The following is a 21,631-nucleotide window of genomic DNA, read 5'->3' as shown; positions in this document are numbered from 1 at the left end:
GCCCAAAAACAATTTTTTCAGCCCATGTTCTTTTGAAAACTCGATGATTAAGTGGACAAATCAAGTCCAAATCTCACCAAATTTCGTAGGCATGATCACAAAGGACTTGTGAACACGTCCACGGAAGGAATCGATGAATTACTCCATGGTTTAGGAGGAATCGAAGAAATTCCGAGCAAGAATGGGGTTTTCTCTAGAACTCAAGAACTTCGAATCGAAAGAGCTCGTGAATCCTAGGCGTTTGGCACAAAGTAAAAAGCGATGGATTCACCACAAAGAGCTCAGAGAAGAAATACGATCTCGTGCTTCATGATCACACAAATGAAAACCAAAAATCGTCACAAACAACGAACAAGACGTATGAGGTTGAAACAAAATCAAATCCCCGGAGGGCACAAGGAGAGAAGGGCCTCCTTTCCCATTCAATTCACGTACAAAGTCTTCACAAATCCATGGCTAAAAATCCCTAACTCTAGAGAGGAGAAGAGAGGGACAAAGAGGAGAGGGGGGCGCCAGGCTCAGGGAGAAGAGGGCGGCGTGCTGTCCAGGCCCAAAAGAAGAGAGAGAGAGAGAGAGAGAGAGGGGGGGTGAGGGGGGATTTAAACCCAACAACTCTCGACCCAAAAGACTAAATTACCCCTAGAGCTTAAAATAAACTAGAAGGCCCGTAGGGGCAAAACCGGAAAAGATACATGGACTCATCCGACGGCCGAGGTTCTTTCTTCGAATCGAAGTCTTCTCCGCGATACCGTCATGTCGATGAAGATCCGGTTCGCGGTTTTGGAAGGTCCGCAAAATCCGAGTAGGTGGCCGGTTTTGAGAAAACCGCCAAAACATCACGCACGGGAAGATTCCCGCCTCCACGCCGTGGCCCTAGACGTCGTTTCTGCCTCAGCATTCTGACGGCCCTAGACGCCTCCCGACGGCCGTCACCTCCTCGCCCGCACCGAGGCCCTAGACGCCGTCGATGCCCGTCACTTCCGTCAGTCCCGAGACCGACGCTCGTGCCTCCACGAGTTGGCATCTTCAACCGCCGTCCGCCTCCTTGGTTTTGTGGCGCAAACCAAGAAACCCGCCTTCCGTCATCACTTGGGTCCTTGATCTAGGAGTGGATGCCACAGCTGCCGCCCAGCCCGTCCACAGCACGGTCCATTGGCCACAGCACCTCCACGGCAGCTCTCCGTCGACACTAGACGCCCGTGTACCTGCAACCAAAGACCAAGCGCACGATCACACCGCATAGTTGACAATTCACTCATCACAAGCAGGATAGAGTACTCCACATTCCTCAGGATGCCGAGCCCCCATCCCCACCCGACATTCTCCTGGACGTACATGACGGCTGTGGCAGCCGTGAGCTTCGCCAGCTCGAGGCCGAAGAAGTAGACGTTAAAGAAGCTCCACCTGGGCTTGGCGCCCCTGGGCCTGCTGTGCGCATCCAGCTCGAGCTGTTCGGCGCCGAACGCCATGATGCAGGGGCGCGTGCCCCCGGTGTCGATGGTCGTGCAGAGCAGCGACAGGTAGAGCACGGCGATCTGGGAGGACGACACGCGCTGGCAGTCCGCGGCGTGCTTGGCGCAGGGCGGCGGGTGCAGCGACGGGAGCGCGGCGGAGGGGGTGAGGCAGACCATGCCGATCTGGTAGGCGACGGAGCCAAAGGTGATGGTCCAGAAGCGGCCGGCGAAGGAGTCGGCGATGAGTCCGCCGATGAGCGGAGTGAGGTTGGCGGTGCCGTTGAAATTGGTGATGATGTTGGAGGCCTCGACGAGCGGCAGGTGCAGCTGGAGGGTGAGGTACGAGATCAGGTTCGAGCTGAACCCGACATTGGCGATCCGGTCACAGAAGTTGTTCGCTGTCGTCGTTCAGAGAGTAGAGACATGGTGGGAAATGTTACCCATATGCATCGATGTTCATGGCAATTCCGCTATACGGCGTTTTAATTGGTGAAAGTGCTAAAGTTTAGCATTGTGTATCCAAACAAGAATAATAGGGTTGGCCAAAGTCTAGCCAAGACTTAAAACTTTAGCAAAGGTACGAGTGCTAATAGATACTAAAGTATTACATGATTTGAATTGGATTAAGAATCAAGATCTTCATTTTGTATTAGTGGTTGTGGTTATATATGTTGCCCACGGTTTTCCTATTTTGCCTTCGCGAACTAATAGCATAGCTGAATGCCTTTCTTTCCATATTGGATTAGCTTTAAAAATGTGTGTGCCTTCGTTTATGTCTCCTGGGCACCTAAGCGCCTGATTTACATGTCCATTGAATACAAATATAGAGCCTGTTTATTTACCCTCTAGAGAATATAATGTAGCTTATATAATCTCATATGGACAAGCAGTAAACACCGCAGATTATTCTTCAGATTATTATAATCTGATAAGTTGTTCAAGGTATGATTATTTCAGATTATAGAATCTAGCATGTATACACTGGATTCTATAACCTAATCAGGGCACAAATATGTCCATAATGGCTTAACCGAATTCCCCTTCACATGACTAAAGGTTTGTTTGTTTACCCTCTAGCTTATGTAATCTAGCATATATAATCTAGCAGGTAAAATTTCCACATCATTCTGAACTTTGATTAATTTGTCTGACATCAGATTGACAAGAAGCAAAGGATGATGAAACAGTACAAGCTACATTCATCCAAACATTTTTTTGTCTTGACGGTTTCTTTCTGCAAGTTTCATATGTAACATAAAGTTTGAGGTCGAAATTTTGCATGGTTATGTAACTTCTCCTTAAATCTCCTAGAAAGGTTTGAGGCATTTTTTCTCTGAAGGATTTTTTTCTTTGTTACGAATGTGTATGAAAAGGTTGGATGATTGTGAAATAGTTACATCATCATTATTAGTCTCTACTCCCTCCATTCCGAATTATAGGTCGTTTTGATATTTCTAGGTGTATAATTCTAGGTGCAAAAATTATACACCTAGAAATACCAAAACGATCTATAACTTCGAGCAGATCCGCAGTTGATGCACCTATAATTTCTGATCAGCATGTTGACAAATTTTACACAGCTAGACTTGTCTCGTGGGTAGCCTCCGCTGACCCGTGAAGGAAAAGGATTTGGGGAACCACATCTGCAGAGGCACCCAACTCAAGAAACAGAACAGGAGGCAAGGGGAAAAATCTGGTGGAGGCGTGGTCGCGTGGAGCAAGACCACCAGGAACCTATGGCCGAGAACTAGCAAATCGAACACATGAATCACTTCTTCACGAGGCCATCGCTTTTTCAGCACATAAACATATTTGTGAAGCTCAAAAATCTGTAGAAGCCCTTGCACAGCTTCATAAAGCAACCACAACAGAATTGGAAAGGAAAATAATAATATTCTCACAAAAGGGAAAAAAGAAAAAAAACTAATAATAGCAGCATCAGGAAGGGTGAATAGGTCACCTAGGATGAAGGGCATGGTCCTGAAACCTCCCTTGTGCTTCACCTTCTTCTCGACCGCATCCGTCTCCTCGCCTCTCCGGTCCTCCGCCATTGCTCGATCTCCTCGTGCTCCTCAAGAGGAGAAGCTAGCTGGCCTCACAGTTAGTGGAGATGGGAGGCTGGATTTGGACATATGTCCCACGACCAGCATCACGGAATGGGAAGCCTGGAGTAGCAGCTGCAGGCTTCATCTCAGGACGGCCGATCGGGGTTGAATATATTACCCAAAAGAGCTCTCCATGGCATTATAAAATCCCAACTGTTGGTAGAGATATTATTGAGGGTCGCCCGATCGCTCTCGGGCAGTTGAGGTATGACGCCATTGAGGATCTCCATCCACTGCACCAAGATAAAATGGCATCAGAATGTCTTGTTGCCAGTCGCCGTTTGATGACCATTACGGGCATTATTATTGACTCCAAGTTTTGTAAACTAATCCCGCCATGAAATGGGCAATCAGCATGGGTAGACGTTTGTTGAGCTTTCTTTCATCTTATTAAGCAGCAGCCAGAGAAGATTTTTTTAAAAAAAAAAAACTCACCCGCAAGGGGCACCCCCCCCCCCCCCCCACATTGCACTAAGAAGACGTCTTCTCATGCATGCCAAAAAAAATCCTCGAACCCCTGCCCCCACCCTTACACAGGCCGCATGACACCCGGGCCGTTGCCCACACGTGAGAAGGGGCCGTCCTTCGGGCCACTGCCTCCTGTGATTTGGTTGCGGGGACAGACGAGGGAATTTTTTAAATTTAAGCCTGAAATTCGCTTTAACGAGGAGTCGAACCCAAGATCTAAGGAGTGCTACTGCACCCGTTCGCACCAGAGAAAATTTTTCTAGAGTTTCTTTGTGACTTTTGATCTCCTGGCATACTCCCTCGGTCCCTCTATCCCGAAATATAAAGGAGTCGAACCCAAGATCTAAGGAGTGCTACTGCACCCGTTTGCACCAGAGAAAATTTTTCTAGAGTTTCTTTGTGACTTTTGATCTCCTGGCATACTCCCTCGGTCCCTCTATCCCGAAATATAAAGCATTAAAGGATTCAAATTTGTACTGTATTTTAGGACTTTTGGACAAGTATTAAAGAAAATCATTTAATTTTTCTTGGCTCTTAGCTGCATGCTTACCTTTTCTATTCCTTCATCCACTGCTTATTTTTAGGAACAACTTTATTTAATTACAGTTGATAATCTAAGAGTTCTCGGAAGGTATATGCGGCTTTTATTCCGTCTCCTAATCTATCCTAGAATTTCTAGAATGACTTGCATTGCAAGAGGGAAGGAGTGTGCTGATAAGCTAATAATTCATGATTGCAATTAATGCATTTCATTCGGAGCATAAGTCAAATCATGAGGTTTGTAAGGATAAAATAAGACCCTGGCCTTTGGGCTGAAGGCATATGTGTTGAAGGTTCAATCATGATAACGTATTTTAACAATCAGACCGTATATAGATCCTAGTAATTTGTGCTCTGAACCTGTCCTTAACTAAAATTCTTGCTCTGTGATTGGAAGTGTGAATACACAGTTACGACGTAATATGTTAATGTCTATAACTAAAAACATAACTGTACTACTTTAGGGAACTACGACAGCACAAAGTTGTGTTTAAGGTTATAGCACAGCATGATGCAAATAAGTATAAAACCGCTCCTTTTTTCTGGTTTTATCTAATTATTTTCTTCAGTCTTTTCTTATGATTAAGTGCCTGACGTTCCTCATATTTCAATTTTTATTTATGGATATTGCTATCTGCTCAAGAGCCCATGATTTCATATCTATTTTTATATTATTTTTGTTGGACCGAGCAGTCCAAGATTCTTGTTTCATCCCCTAAATTTTCTTATATATATATATACATATATATATATATACATATATATATATATATTAGGGATGTATAAATGTTACACATCAAAATCAAGCATAGAAATCTACGGAATAAACAGATACTCCACTTCTCGAACAATTACCTTGCACAAATGTGCTACTGGTAAAGTTCTTAGAGTCGGTAATAAGATTATGTGGTAAGCAGAAAAGAAAAGGTTATCTAAATACCATTATTCCATCCCAACCCAAATTAGCCATTTAGTTGGGGATCGAAGCACAGACTAAGCTACTTGAAGCTTCCACCCTGCTTCTTGGCGCCGTCGGTGCCATTGCCATTGCCATGGTAGAGCTCGACCTCCTCCTCTCCACCGACCATCTCCAATGGCTTAAAGGTGTAGTACTTGACGCAGATGAAGAAGTAGACGAGGTTGACCACCTCCAGAGCCACGACGAGCCAGTAGTAGTTGTCAAGCTTCCCTCGGTTGAGGTTGTCCGGGAGCCATTGCCCGCTGCGCTGCGTCTTGGCGTGCACGATGGTCACCAGCAGCGTGCCGAGGTAGCTTCCGATCGAGAAGGTCAGCCAGTAGAGCGCCGCCGCCATGCTCCGCATGCTCTCCGGCGCCTGGTCGTACAGGAACTCCATGCGGCCGACGTCCATGAAGGCGTTGGCGATGCCGTGGATGGCGAACTGCGGCACCAGCCAGAAGACGCTCATCGGCAGGGTGGCCTTGGGGGCGTCGAGCAGGCCGCTCGCCGCGGCCACGGACCTGCGTCTCCGCTCGACGACCGCGGCCACCGCGTTGGAGAGCATGGCGATGGTCAAGCCGACGCCCGTGCGCTGGAGGTGGGTGATGCCGTTCGGGCGGCCGGTGAAGCGGCGGAGCACGCCAATGAGCACGCGGTCGTAGAAGGCTAGTGTCAGAAGCATGGCGAGGTTGGTGAAGATGAGCATGGAGGCCGGCGGGATCTTGAAGTGCGGCGTGATGTCGCGGTCCATGGTGCGGGCTTGCTGGATGGCGAAGCTGTGGTTGTGCGACGACGACGTCACAAGGATGATGCCGGCGGCGCAGATCGGCAGTATCCGGATGATCGACTTGAGCTCCTCGACGCGGTGCACGGTCGACAGCCGCCACGGCCTCGGCTGGCCGGACGGCAGCACGTCGCCATCCGTCACGATAGCCGCCTTGTCAAAGAACCTGGTGAGGAACAGCAAGTCAGTTCGTTCAGTTCGATCGAGTTCCCAAATCACTTGGTCGCATTTTGACTTAATTACTTCAGCTGGTCGGTGTGAAGAAGTCGGCCGGTGGTGGAGATGCCGGCGTCGAGCTCCTTGTCCTGGTACAGGAGGCTCGGGTCCGGCACGGTGGCTTTCCTCTTCTTGAACGCCGCGGCGGCGACCTGCGCCAACCGAACCATGGGGCTGCCCCCGGGCGGCATCCTGACGTAGAGCGAGTACCCGGACACGAAGGCGATCACCGCGGCGAGCATGGCGATGGTGGGCACGCCAAGCCCCCACCCCCACCCGACGTTCTCCTGGATGTACACCACGGCGGTGACGGCCGTGAGCTTGGCGAGCTCGACGGCGAAGAAGTAGAGGTTGAAGAAGCTCCACTTGGGCCTGGCGGCGCCCCGGCGCCCGTGCGCGGTGAGCTCGAGCTGGTCGGCGCCGAAAGCCATGGTGCAGGGGCGCGTGCCCCCGGTGCCGATGGACGTGCAGAGCAGCGACAGGTAGAGCACGGCGATCTGGTAGGAGGACGCGCGCTGGCAGTCCGCGGCGTGCTTGGCGCAGGGCGGCGGGTGCAGCGACGGGAGCGCGGCGGAGAGGGTGAGGCAGACCATGCCGATCTGGTAGGCGACGGAGCCGAAGGTGATGGTCCAGAAGCGGCCGGCGAAGGAGTCGGCGATGAGGCCGCCGACGAGCGGGGTGAGGTTGGCGGTGCCGTTGTAGTTGGTGATGATGTTGGAGGCGTGGACGAGCGGCAGGTGCAGCTGCAGGGTGAGGTACGTGATGAGGTTGGAGGTGAACCCCACCGAGGCAAGCCGGTCGCAGAAGTCGTTGGCTGCCGTCGGGCACAGGCATGGCGGGAAACGGTTAGTTTGAATTCAAGTGTTTGGCAAAGAAATTAGTTATTTTCCGCCCTAATTCAGGTGTATTGAGAGCGAATGGATTTATCCAAACAATTAGTGGGCAGTGCTGGGGTGTAGTCACCGGGCAGCTGGCAACGAGGGCAGCAGCACCAGTGGGCAGTGCTGGGGTAGTGAGGCACAGAGGTTGTCTGGTTTGAAGCAGCCGAGGGCAGTGGTGGGCTCAATCAAATCAGATGGCCGGGACGCCGTTGCAGGCGGCCGGCAAAGAGGGACAGGGAGCTGATCTTGCTGTCGAGGAAGAGGGCGTGCTCGTACGTTTTTCACCCGGAGTATAGTCCGAAGTTTCCAGAACGATAGATCAAGGAATAGATTTTTTACACTGCGGGAATGAAAATGTTCCCGTTCTTGTTCCCAGAGCACCGTTCTCCGAACATGGGACGCAGAGGCGTTCCACATTCCAGGTGACTATGGATCGGAGGAACTAGAAAGGTGCATTGGAGCGGAGCCAGAGGAACCTTCATCCCTGATCCCTCCCCTCCTACCAATACCATAGGCTCAATGGTGAATCTATTATTTTATTATTTAGCCAACAAATGGCTCCATGTTCGCTTTCAAGCCCTATAAATTTTCACGTTAATCGGAGAAAAATAGAAAAATAAAATTACCTACCACTGCCATTATGATAAAAATTAGCCTAAAATACTTCTGTGCCTAATTAAAAATCACCTACCAATGCCATTATAAAAAATTAAATATAAAATATTATTTAACTATGTATCAGTTACAAACATATACTATTAATAAAAAATAAACCTAACAATAATCAATCAAAATAAAATAAAAATAAGAATAATAATATGCATAATATTATTAAAGCTCAACAAATCAAATTGTTATTATAGGTAGATCATATTTGAATTGTTTTAACCAACAATAAGACATATTTACAATAACGACATGCAAAATTTTGAATTCTCAATACTAGCTGCGCAAATGCGCGGGCTATACACCTAGTTCCTAACAAACTTTGAGCTTCTATGATAGTCAGATTTTTATTATCCCCATAAAAGCCAGCCAAAACCCGAGTATAAACAGATAGCACTATGTGATTGGTTGCTACCACTGACAGCTACACATTGGCAGTTTAGAATTTTAGCTAGTACTCCTAAAGCAGAACCTTGGTACTGTTCTTGGTTGAATTATCTGATGCAAATCCAAAGACGTCATTTTTTTAGCTGCCTATACCTGTCGAGCACAATAGACTGGTTTGACCCAGAGGGAAAACAACAAAGACTGCTACGAAAGAAAGAGCGCCCTACACGCGTGGACGGACGTGCCCGATCGGTGCGAGCAAACGTGTTCTGACTTGCAGCGCCCGTTCAGGTGGCGCGCATGCAGGGAGTATTGAAAATTCAAAAGAAAAAAAAGTTATTTGCAACAAGAGATTCTAGTACTAATTGTGCCATGCTATCTTCTGATGAGCAGTTACTAATCTTTTTTTTTCCTGAACAACATCTTATGAATTTGGCGGCGTATAAATGGAGACTAATTAATTAACTGCAGAGGCACCCAGCTCAAGAAAGAACCATGAAGAATCTTAAGGAACAGCAATCCAGTGGGGGTAAAAACAGGAATCTAAGCAGATAAGACCAAATCATATGGAGTAGCAGCAATTGAAGTAAGGAGTGAACCAGAATCACTGACCTAGGATGAAGGGCATGGTCCTGAACCCGCCCTGCCGCTTCGCCTTCCTCGCGTCCGCGCCCTCCTTCTCCCCTCTCCCATCCTCAGCCGCCATTGCTCTCCCCCTCCCCGCTCCTTCAGAGCAGAAGCTAGCAGCCTCGGAGCGCCCAGTGGGGACAGCTTGCCCACGGTTAGGCAGGCACTGCCGCACACTTGGGCCGCCGGCACCCAACACTTGTGATATGCGTGTAGGAAATGGAGACGACGGGGATGCGTTGTACGCACGCTTTTAAAGAGGAATCGTGGTTGGGATTGGATTGGAATGGGTACATGTACGCGGAAAAGCGGCACGGGAGCGGGATGCGTCCCGGGCTCCACTGCACACCCCCACTGGAATCCATCCACTGCAGTCACATCAGGCGCAGGAGGACGTAAAAGGTTGATTGCTAGTGTCTGGCATGCATGCCGTTTGGTGCTCTAGGTTTTACGGACCATATCACCTGCAGCCAAGGAAACTACACCGGAGTCGGACTCTCCTTTGAACTTGTAACTAAGCCACAAGCATCTCTTTATTGACGGATGCATCAGGCTACGTGGCGAAGTCAGCAAAGAACGCCGCCAGGATCAACACCACTGCAAGCCAGGATCATCACCATTGTAGGTTTGTCAGTTCTTAACAATGTTTTACCACTGATCTTATACTAGTCTATCAACCCATTGCTAATTAAAATTAATATAAAAATAAAATTTATAGCTAATAATTATAATTATCTATCTCGATTAAATATTCTAACACATACTCTATGTATGTTTGATATATATTTAATTGAACCATATTTTGTGACTTGGCATTCTTATCTCTTCCATTATACATATATACACGGTGACACATATTGTTGGTAGTATTTCTATATAAACAATAAAATAAATAATGTATTAATAATAATAGAAATAGTAATTTGAGTTTTTATATTGGTGCACTTTAATATTTTATTACAATTATATAATTTGAATCAGATTTAGGAGTTAATTTAACTCTTAATGATGATATAATTGGATAATTTATATGTAAATTTTGGGGGTTATTTGTATTATTTTTATAATGGCATATATGGGTAATTTACATAAAGACTAGGGTGTTAATTTAGATTCTTTTTATAACGGTAGAGGTGGATAATTTAGATATATATTTAGGGGGGTTACTTTAGTCCATTTTTATACTGGCAGCGGTGGGTAATTTATTAGAAAAGATAACAGTCAATGACTATTATAATTAGAGTTGTCGGACTGATGGCCGGATGTTTCTGATTTTTGTAAGAATTTTTAGAATTTTTCTATTTTTCTAAGTGTCAATCTAGGATTTTTTGTGGCTTCACGTGGAACCTTAAAGAAGCCTTCTATTAGTAATAGTAAGATAAAATTATTCGGAGTCAACTGACCCCGACAAAAAAACATAAGTGAACAACCTTGCTTCGCCCTGGCTACGGTAGAAAAAATAGCAAGATGAAAATACAGAGCAGAACAACCTCGCTCCACCCCTTGCTACAATAGAAAAAATAGGCAGACAAAAATATGATTTTTCTCTTAATGAAAATCGTGCTCAGGTACAGTCGTTTAAAAAAATTGCAGGCCGGGTTGGCGAATTGTGCACGAATTTATGGATTTCATCAAAGCAATCTAACCAAGCATGCTGTTCCACTACCTTTTGTAACTTATAACTTAATGGTCTTTTGCCTCTCATCGAAAGTTGTATACTAAGAAGCTAATAATGCTTCTATTATTTACCAAAAATGCGAGCACATGTGCTGAGTCATTCAACCCGGATGCACTGATTCCATCAAGAAGACTCTAACTAAATGACTTGGACTCGGGTCTCATATAAAAATGCTATTAGGTATGCCTGCTAATGGGGTTGAACCCGCCCCAAATCCGCCCATACGGGGTTGAACCCGCCCCAAATCCGCCCATACCCATATTTTAAGAGCCCTAACTACCACCCGCCCCAACCCACCCCAACCCGAAGTCACGACTGAAGATGATATGCAACTTATGCGCCGATCTACTACCATAGCGCCCCAACCCATCCCAACCCATCTGTGTCATCAACCCAACCCGCCCCAATCCGTTTCATAGTGTCACCCGTTTCCACACATCCAATAGTACCCTATTAAAACCCACTGTAAGTGCATTTGGCCCCCTAAGTGGGTTTTGATGATAATGACACGTACATTTAAGGAGCCAATGTGTTTATTGAGTTATGAGCAGGATTTAAAATCATTGAAATTGAAAAGAGCAAGTATCGACGCTAAATTCGCTAAAGGAACGGTGCATGAGCTTCTTTGACGAGTTTTACCAATTTCTATTTTGAATTTGAGTATAGAAAGCACCGTACTATTAAGAGGGACGCGAAACTACGGTCTGGAGATGCAATAGTGTCTAGATTAGAAGCTAACAAACAAAATCACGACACGATGCACAGCTTGACACTAATCCTAAAATTTTCAGTAGGGGTCGGAAGTTCCGACCCCCATCATAAGTGTTTTGTTTCGTCCGACAAAAGGTCCTCGGCAAGATGAAAATCTTGGGTCAAAAGTTCCGACCTAGGGTTGGAAGTTCCGACCATCCTTCTCGGAGGTCTTGTGTAGTTCCCGACAAAACCCTCTCGGCCGTTTGAAAATGAACTGGTCGGAAGTTCCGACCCTGTGTCGGAAGTTCCGACAAGCACATAAAACTTCAGCAACGGCTAGTTTTTGAGGGGCCTCTATATATACCCCCTCACCCCTTTCAGTTTGAGCTGCTGACTCTCCACGAACTTCACTCTTCCTCAAGCTTCCAAAACACTCTCCCAACCCCTCCAAGTGCCAAATCCTTGCGTGGATCCAAGCAAGGGCTAGGGTGTGAGCTAGATTTGTGATTGAGCTTGGGTCCTTGACCTAGAGTGAGCAGCCACGTTCTTCTCAAGGCGCTAGAAGCATTTCCATCCGGCGATTTGCGTTTGTTACTCTTGGAGCTTGCTCCTAGACAGTTCGGCGTCACCCGCGGAGCGCCCTCTCGTGTGTGAGCGCCCCGGGAAGTTTGTATCACCCCGTCCTTTGTGGACAAGAGCTAGTGAGAACTCAATCCTCCTAAGTGGTGGATTGGGTGAGGATAAGGGTTATAGGGCAACCCGGCTCTTTGTGAGCTCCTCAACGGAGACGTAGCATCCTTTGTGGGTATGAACTTCGGGAACAAATTCTTGTGTCTATTACTTTGTTTGTTCTTGCTTGTTCATACTATTTCTTGTTGACCTAGAAATTAATTTGACCCGATCTACTCTCTTGAGTTGTTCTAGTGCACAAGATCATTTGCAGGATGCTCTCCTACGTATTGGTAAACTTTAATTCATATAGTCTTTATAGTTTTATATTTAGTTTTGAATTTCGTTCAAATTGTAGTATAGGTGTCGGAACTTCCTACGATGGGTCGGAAGTTCCGACAATACTAATTTCTGCGAAGAATTTTTCAAATTTTGCAGGTTCGCCTATTCACCCCCCTCCCCTAGGCATCACCAAGATCCTTTCACCCATCCAAAAAACCTGTCAAGCCCCGCCCCATTAGCAGGAGTACTATTAGGATAGTCCGGGATTTTTTTTGGGGGGGGGGGTTGGGTTATATCAGGAAGCAAAGCATAGTAGTGGTAAAAGAAGTGACGATAAAATAATGTACAAATTGATGATAAAGTCAGGACGACATGTATACTTTGATATTCGATTGATAATAGTATTAGTCATGAATTATATGACTTCGGCATCGCGCTGAAGTTGTTATACGTGGGACAGAGACTGCCACATATTCTTTGCTGATTATGATTAAAATGTAAATTGTTGGACTAAATTAATAATAAACATCAGTGCCAAACCTAATGTTTAGCACTTGTGACGAAAAGGTATGAAAAGAAATATATTTTCGGTGAATATTATCTAGCACCCAATCTGTAGCTTTTGCCATCAAGAGTTGGAGACTGCAGTGCATCTGTGTTTGAACTGGCACTTGGTTTGCAATGAGGCAATTACCTATGTGCCATTATAAATTGTTGCAATGACCTACATACAATCCAAATTTTAGAAAGTTTCCCTGTACCCTTCATGGAAGTTTCTTTTACCCAGGTGCCACTCCCGTCAATTTTCCTTGTAACAGCAGTTAACTTGCATGGGAAAAGACGATTTTGCCCCTAGTTGTAGAATGCAACATATTTTCATGTTTTTACCTGTGTACCACTGTTAATTCTGCCAGGTTGTACGTGGAGCAATCATGTATATGCGCACATAAAAATTACCCGCATCATATAATCAAAATATAATATTGCAAGATAGGCAAAAATTGAACAGTCAACACAACCACAATTAGTATTTAAGTAAATAGAATTAGACATAAAAGAGGTCCACATACATCATCAACGTGCATGGTCAGCTTGATCAAATGTCAAGTTTGCACACAAAAGATGGCCATATTGACCTCATTACTAGTCTGAACTCTAAATATAGATTCAAGTACTACAAAAGCATGGCATAAAGATGCAAACTCATCAAAGATCTAGTTTTTTCTTGCTTCTGGTTCCCATGGCCGGACTAGAAGGAGAACTAGGGACCTTGCTGCGGGTTGCCATGGCTGGACTAGACTTGTTTAGAGTTAATTTTTTTTAATGGCCATTTTCTTCTTGTGTTGCTGCTGACTTGTTCTCTTGTCATCCATGTGCTGCTCACTTGGCCCAGAAGGATATGTAATCGCCAAAAGATCTAGCTGATTTGAATCTTGTGCAGACCCCCTGATAAAGGAGAGACATTAGTAAACCTATTGAAGTGGTAAAAAGAGAGAACTGAAAATTAGCTTACCTCACAGAGGGGTCACTAGCCTCAACAGCTGAAGTTCTCTTTTGTTTCTTCGCACCAGTTGTTGAGGATGATTTGTTCTTCCTTTTCTTTGATAGATCTGCAACACTCGGTACGATAGGAAAGACCATCTTTTGTGCAGGTGCTGCAAGCACAATACTAGTCTCGGTACTGGCTGGTGGCACCTTCTTTTTCTTCTTTTTAGGTGGACCTCTGCACAACAAATAATGTTAGCAACTAGTAACGCAGCAAACATGGAAAAATAGTTACAAACTTTAGCTTCCATGTTACCTTTCAGCAAGCATTGCAACTATGTCGTTTGGGTCACCATCCTTACACTTCCACCAACGATGTCCATACTGTTGACAAATTGGACACTGATGACTTCCCTTGGCTCCTTTGCTGCCACCCTCTACTGCTACCTTGTATCTGTTTTGCCTTCTCCTACCAGCTGTTGACTTCAACAATGGAGGATGCATGAAGAAACCATGTTCTGATTTGGGCCACATGGACTTGTCTGGTAGAGAAGGGATTTTACCACCATAGGCAGCCCTGAACATCTGTACTGAGTAGTAGTTGTCCACATGATCTTCTATTTTCTCTCCAGGTATCGAGGTGATAAAAGCAATTGCATGCTTACAAGGTAATCCAGAAACTTGCCATGCTCTGCATGAACATGTCCTTTCCTGTAGGTTCACAACGAATTTGTAACTAGAACCTTCCCTTGCTGTAACCTCTGCAATCCCATCAGGTGAGCTAGTGACAACATCAATGTCTAGATTCCTGCTTTGGTCCTTCAACTTAGTTATGATGTGTGGCAAAATTTTACCTTCCATCTTCTGTGCAATTTTTTTCCTCAAGTTCCACTTGATAAGGATCTTCTGCCTTATACTATCCATCAAGTCATCTAGATGCATCACTTTCTCATTTTTAATCCAATTGTTGAAGCTTTCTGCTAAATTATTTGTCACATAATCAATTTTGGGCACTGTAGAGTACTGGCTTCTTGTCCATAGTTTTGTATGGTTTTTCTGCAAGTACAATATTGCTGCTGGATTTTCTGCAGCCATGGCATGGATATGCTTGTCAAACATATATATATTCCAAGAATAAGCAGCAGCCCACAAATGTTCATCATACACTTTTCCCCAATACCTTTTCTTAAAATTCTGCACCAAGTGCCACATGCACTCTCTATGCTCTGCAGTTGGAAAAACCTCACTAACTCCTGTCATGACTGCCTGACCACAATCTGTGCAAAAGGTTAAACCAAGTGGGGCACCAATAGCTTCCTTAAGCCTCTCCATGAACCAGATCCAATTATCATTGGTTTCAGAATCAATGACCCCTATAGCAACAGGGTACATCCAATTATGCCCATCAACTGCACAAGCAATGCATAACTGACCTCTAAATTTTCCACTCAAGAATGTACTGTCAACAGCCAAATAAGGCCTACAACCTCTAAGGAAACCTTCAACACAAGCTTTCATTGCAAAAAAAACCGATTGAACCTGATTTTGCCCTCTATTGTGTGATGATCAATGACAACAAAGCTGTCAGGACTGGTCTGTTCTATTTGTGCCTTAAACTTGTACAATTTGTCAAAACTTTGTTTCTAATTACCAAACAACTTGTCCATAGCAAGTAATTTACCATCATACACTCTCTTGTAACTGATACTTACTTTGTAATGCTCCTTAAGTCTTCTTTTAAGTTCTGTAGGCCCAATAGTTGAGTCCTCAGCTAACCAATCTTTAATCTTCTCACAAATCCAAAACTTGGTAGCAGCTTTCACCTTCCCACTCCTCCTTGTACTATGACAGATATGAGGAAAAGGGTTCTTCTTGACCTACAAATCAGAATTATGAAATCAGAATTATGAAATCAGAAATATGAATGAAGTATAAGTGACAAAATATGCACAAAGAAATTACCTATACAGTAGTTTGATCGCCCTTTGTACGTGATACATGAATCCTCCACTTACAACCATCTACATGGCCCGTGCAGTATGCCCGATACTTCCCTGGTTCACTCTTTTCAATGTTATACTCAAATTCATTCTTGATAGCATGTGTTGCAAGAGCCAACTTAAATTCAGATATGTTTGGATAGATGCTCCCTATTTCCATAGGAGGGTCATCTTTGTTGTATGCCACTTCAGGCATGTGAGATGGTAATGTATCCTTAATAGTCTCGTCTACCTCGGCATCTATATCCTTAGCAGTTTCATCTACCTCGGCATCCGTATCGGAGTCGGTCATAGAATCAGATTCAGAGTTCGAACCTGGATCATAATCTTCATCCTTTTTCTCACTAGTGTCAACATTTGCATGAGAAGTGGGTTCTATGTCAGAGTATAAAGCTAGATCTTCATCAACCCCCACATATTCAATTTGTCTAACATAGCTTGGAAGAGAGTTGTTCTCTATGTCTACCATGTCATAATATGGCTCTGTAACAGTCCCAAGTTGAGTTGCTTTGCTAGGTTCTACATAGCTAGGGCCTGGCATAGACGGGGAGCATGAAATTTCAACATTGTCCCATAGTGGAATTTCTGGTGGATCAACATCAGGTTTATGGTATGCAATTGACATGCGACAACATTTGGAAGTCTTGTGTTTGGCAAACATATTCATTAAGTCTTGGTCAGAATGAATTTCAATGTTGGACTTGCTATCAGCACAGAAATAGAACAGCTTCACCACATCACCATACCCACAAGGAAACTTATCCACAATTTCATCAACCAGATCTTTAAAATTTGTGATGTCTGAATCAACAACTTTGTTAAAGCCAAACCATGGTCCTCGCATACTTGGACTAATTATTCTGATTTCTAGATTGAAATTGGTCTCGATGTCATTCCTACAGATGAATACACATATCTACACAGCTTAATCAAATCCAACCAACACTAAATATGGCACTGATGCTATACAATTGAAGGCATAAACGAAAACTCACCCATCCAAAAGCCAGGCTGGTCGCTCATCCGCCATCCTTCCAAGAACCGCACCAAATCGGCCTCTGCTCCTGCGCTCTCTAATCAGATCTGGTCAAATCCCCGCTTGCCCGCTCACGATGGCCCGCTCCTACGCCAGGCACCCGTGCAGCTAGAGCCAGGCGCGCAGAGCCGGCCCGGCCGCTGCAGCGCGAAGAGGCGCCGGCGCCCCTTCCTGCTGGCGTCTGGCTCTGCTCGCCCCTCCTCCTGGTGCAGCGCGAGGCCCGACGGCCTGCCCTGCAGCGCGGGAGCCCCCGCCTTGCTGGTTGCCGCGCGTGGCCCGGCACGCCGCCCAACGGGGGAAGCCGTGCGCCCCTCCTGCAGGCTCTGCGCGTGATCTGCGGCGCTCAGATTTGTTTCTTGTTTCTAGGGTTCCTCCTCCAGTCGAGATTCACTGGAAAAGAGAGAAGGCGAAGTGGACTCGTATGACGGGAAGAGTGATGGGCAAAAGAGTAATTTTATATCTAGCTGGAGGCTTCTCTGTTAGCATTTAACGGTATATGTGACGGTAGTGGCACACACGTAAAAAAAAAACTTCGATGAAGTGCACAGACGAACTTTTTGAAATTTGGATGGTATGTAGGTCATTTCAATAATTTATATTGGCACACAGGTAAAATATATTTTCGGTGAATATTATCTAGCACCCAATCTGTAGCTTTTGCGATCAAGAGTTGGAGACTGCAGTGCATCTGTGTTTGAACTGGCACTTGGTTTGCAATTGGGCGCAACTGGAACCATCAGCTTTTCTTACTGACAGTGATGAGTTTCAGCTTTGGTGGGCTTCAGTTCTACAACCGTTTGATTATAAGAAGCAAAGGTCAGTAGCAGCTATCTTAATGGTATCTGCTTGGAATATCTGGAACGAGTGGAATAGAAGGATCTTCGGCAACAAGTTCCTGCAGCCGGTACAGGTGTTTGGCTTAATTAAAGCTGATCTCTTGTTGCTTGTCGCGGCCTGTGGAAGGCCGGAGCTCACTTAGTTCTTAATGGATTTTGGTCCTTTGTGTTGTGTGTTTAGCCTCTTTTATGTAATATCAATTTGTATGAACTCGCTTGCTTCCTTCTTCTTATACGAATGAGCAGAGTTCCTGCCGTATTTTCAAAAAAAAAATTATCTAGCGCAAGCGTGCTACTTGACTGAATTCTGAATCGTCCGAGACCCAAGGCCAAGGGTCACTAAAATTCCTTTTTCATTTTTCTCCTTTCGTGGATCAGGATCTCATCAGTAGCCCAGTAGGATAATGCTCCTTGCGTCGAAACAAAAGGAAAATAAATGTTGGTGCGCAAATATGTCTGTCCACGAAATCATTCTTGATGCACGGAGCTGGACGCGCGTGCGTCCACGCCACGATCACAGATAGCAACGAGTTACCTTGTACTCCTTGTCATGCTATGAACAGCGGGCAGCGTCGTGGAGGGCGCCGACGGCGACGGCACGGCGGGTCAGCGGCATATCGGTGAACAGTGGCGGCACCACCGCACAGGGCATACTTGGCATCTTTCTCTTTTCTGGCAGAGGAAAATAGACGGACACTAGTGCTACTTGCTGGGAGGGCTACATCCTACATGCCTACATGGTCCTCGGCACTTCTGGCGATCGAGAAACATTGCCGGTATTCCCTTTCTGAAGTTGAATTTAGATACCAATGATGAGAAGCAGAGATATTTCTGCAGGGTTTTTTTTCTACTGCAGAAAGTGGCAAAGCTTAGCACTTTATACAGTACTTGGATATTTTAGGATCTACTGTCCCAACGCACTCTTTCCAAACCGGCCCATCCTGGGAGATTTTCCCCTTTTTAGGTCCTGTTTAGTTCTCAAAAAAATTTACACCGTACCCATCACATTGAATCTTCGGACTCATATATGGAGCATTAAATACAGTTGAAAAAATAACTAATTACACAGTCTAACTGATTAGCACGAGCTGAATCTTTTAAGCCTAATTAATTTATAATTGAACATTATTTGTCAAGTAACAATGAAATATGCTACAGTACTAAAACCCAAACTTTTTCAGCTAGTTATTTGAGGTTAATGTAGGTTATTTTCCCAGCATTTTAGGTCAATTTAACCTTGTTTGGAATGTGATCTTGTTATATATATATATGATATCCTTGTGTTCCAAACGAATCCGGCCATGAGTTTACAAAGAAACTTGTTTGGAGAGACGTCCATAATCCTCACAAGTAGCATAGACTTGTCACACTACACGGGTGCTCATAATTACTTGGAAACTGGAAAACTAAACTGAGCTATCCGAGACTGAATCTTAGCGAATTAAACCAATATTTCGTTCTCCAATTGTAAATAACTGAATTTAGTCTTTGGTTATAGGTCTCGGTTAAATGAGTGGATTGAAGTATTTTAAAGAAGCCCAATAGCATACTAAGTTATCTTCCTCTAAAAAAGGTTACTAACCCTACCTCTTTCTTTCAAAAAAAAATTACCTCAATATATAGAGCAAAACCCTTGCCTACCAATTACCAAATATATTACTCATACTCATAACATCAGAAATACAAGAAAAAAGGGAGAAAAGTAAAAGAGGGGTTGGGGAAGAAAGGGGATCACGATGAGGAAAATATCTAGCCACTGAGCTAGGCGAGGAGTGGTACAAATATAACGGCAATGATATGGACGCATGGTTGTGATCCTGTCTGAGATATAACATGCACTGACTGCGGAACCGTTGACCCAAAGGTGTCCGTCAAGTGCAGCTAGCCACGAACTACTACAGTAGTAGCCTTCAGGTTGTGCCATGAGCAGTGAGCCAGCTGTGAGGAGCAGGCGCACCCAACCAAGATGCCCATACTCATAAGATCATTGCCTCCCACAGTTCCACTGTACCTACCGATGAGAAATTGGCAGTCTTGGCACCTTGCCTAGAAAAAAAATCTTGGGATGCCAATTTTATAGAAGAGACAACACTGCGGATGAGTCAGAGTACTACGCTTTAAGGACGATAGCTACATTTTACACAATAGGGAAAAAAAGGCAAGTACAGCTACAGGATTGCTGCAAGAATCTACTGCCGTACATGCTGAAGAAGAAAAGTTTATCCAGAGCCTGCATGAGCTGGTTAGTCTCTCCAGTTACAAGTAGGGTTTGGTTTCTGAAATGAAGGTTAGAACACACCGGGATGGGCATGTCCAACTCCAGCCTCGATTAGTCGACTTTGTTTGCGCCATGGATGAGCCATGGTTTAGTCAACTGACACCGAGACAATGTGCGCGTCCAACTGGACGGACGAGCCACACATAGAGACATGCTTCAGGTCGTGTCAAGAGCAGTGAGGATCCGGCGCGTGCGCATCCGTGGTGGTTGGCCACTGTACCTACCGGGAGGCAAACGAACACCTCGCTAGCAAGGATACAAAAATGAGCGAGTTGGTTTTAAAACATATCCAAAGGGTATAATAAATATAATATAAATGTTGTTTTCCTTTCCCTTTTGATTCAGTCGGCGAACCTTTGGGGTTGGATATGCAGAGCTTTGCTCAGGGAGGAGAGCCAAGGGGAGGGAGCCGTGCATCGTGCCGGTTTGACACGCACCCATCATCTTGCACAGTGACACTCGACTCTATGAGTACACCCTATGTTTGCTTGGATTGTCAGCCAATCAGCAAACAGTACTTTTCTCTCATACCAAATTTACACCAGCCAGCAGTATTTTTCTTTCATAACAAATCAGCACCAACTACCAGTCACAGCCAAACGATCCAAACGAACAGAGTATAGACACCGGCACCAGTTCCGAGCACCATCCGTGACACCTCATGATGCAGATTGGGTTGACCTTGTGACCCATTAGAGCAGCTCCAGCTTTGAGTTTAGAGGGTGCTCAGAGGAGAGAGCAGCAAGATTCCCAGAGTGCTTCACACTGGACCCAAGAGTGTTGGGAAGCACCTCCCTAACAGTGGTGCTTCATTTTACACCGGGTGCTGTAAGAAAAATATATTTTTGAATTTGTTGTCTGCACGTGGCTCGCTAGGAAGGTGGGAGCACGAGGGGAAAGTTGGATGATGATTTTTTATTCGGCTGGTCACCAGGCAAGAGGAAGCTTCACGCTGGATCAAAAATGACCCGAGCTCTACCTCGTGTCCGGGTGCTACCTTTTTATAATGGTTTATAACTTTATACGCTGCTGCTCTTACCCAATTTCGAAGTTTCAGTTTAGAAACTCTATTGGGCCAACCCACTAATATCTGATCCGGTGTCACGGTGTCAAGTTGGGTATGACACTATGGGCCGCCGTTGGGTTACCCACTGGGTCGCGCAACGTCATCTTCACGAGTGGCGGCGGCCTGTGGAGCTTGATCATGAGCACGAGCATGGGAACTAGGAGACTATACCTCTTTTTGGGTCAACGTAATACCCTAAATCTAAAGTTATTTATATGGTGGGTCGACCCAAAACCCAAAACAAACTAGTTGGGTTGTCTGTTGTCTGGGTCAGTGATCGGGTCATTTCTCAAGAGAACACTTGGAGTAGGTTGGATCCGCTTAATTTTCCCTAAAAGCCTATCGAAGCGATTAATTAGGCTTAAAAGATTTGTGAAATTTTTTGGGTTTGGGTACTGTAGCACTTTCGTTGTTATTTGACACTTAATGTCCAATCACAGACTAATTAAGCTTAAAAGATTCGTCTCGTCATTTATAGTTGAACTACGTAATTAGTTATTTTTTTCAACTGTATTAACCATA

The 21,631-nt window shown here is 45.1% G+C and overlaps 2 protein-coding genes and 1 long non-coding RNA gene across 3 annotated transcripts; all 3 read right to left on the bottom strand.

The window, feature by feature from the left end:
• Window positions 1-281: 281 nt before the first annotated feature.
• Window positions 282-3,505, bottom strand: LOC120667714 (protein NRT1/ PTR FAMILY 3.1-like). The gene is made up of 3 exons (XM_039947732.1): window positions 3,415-3,505; window positions 1,284-1,852; window positions 282-305 (listed from the first exon to the last, which is right to left on the bottom strand). The coding sequence occupies exons 1-3, from the start codon at window positions 3,503-3,505 to the stop codon at window positions 282-284; spliced, it is 684 nt and encodes a 227-aa protein (XP_039803666.1).
• A 1,858-nt stretch (window positions 3,506-5,363) lies between these two features.
• LOC120665479 (protein NRT1/ PTR FAMILY 3.1-like) lies at window positions 5,364-9,358 on the bottom strand. The gene is made up of 3 exons (XM_039945057.1): window positions 9,072-9,358; window positions 6,553-7,339; window positions 5,364-6,475 (listed from the first exon to the last, which is right to left on the bottom strand). The coding sequence occupies exons 1-3, from the start codon at window positions 9,163-9,165 to the stop codon at window positions 5,566-5,568; spliced, it is 1,791 nt and encodes a 596-aa protein (XP_039800991.1). The 5' UTR covers window positions 9,166-9,358; the 3' UTR covers window positions 5,364-5,565.
• A 4,393-nt stretch (window positions 9,359-13,751) lies between these two features.
• LOC120667469 lies at window positions 13,752-17,064 on the bottom strand. The gene is made up of 2 exons (XR_005672199.1): window positions 16,889-17,064; window positions 13,752-13,854 (listed from the first exon to the last, which is right to left on the bottom strand). It is a non-coding gene; the product is annotated as an uncharacterized LOC120667469 (long non-coding RNA).
• Window positions 17,065-21,631: the final 4,567 nt, after the last annotated feature.

The sequence above is a fragment of the Panicum virgatum genome, chromosome 3N (assembly GCF_016808335.1).
Source record: "Panicum virgatum strain AP13 chromosome 3N, P.virgatum_v5, whole genome shotgun sequence".
Classification (NCBI taxonomy): domain Eukaryota; kingdom Viridiplantae; phylum Streptophyta; class Magnoliopsida; order Poales; family Poaceae; genus Panicum; species Panicum virgatum.
This window is presented reverse-complemented; position numbering and strand designations above follow the sequence as displayed.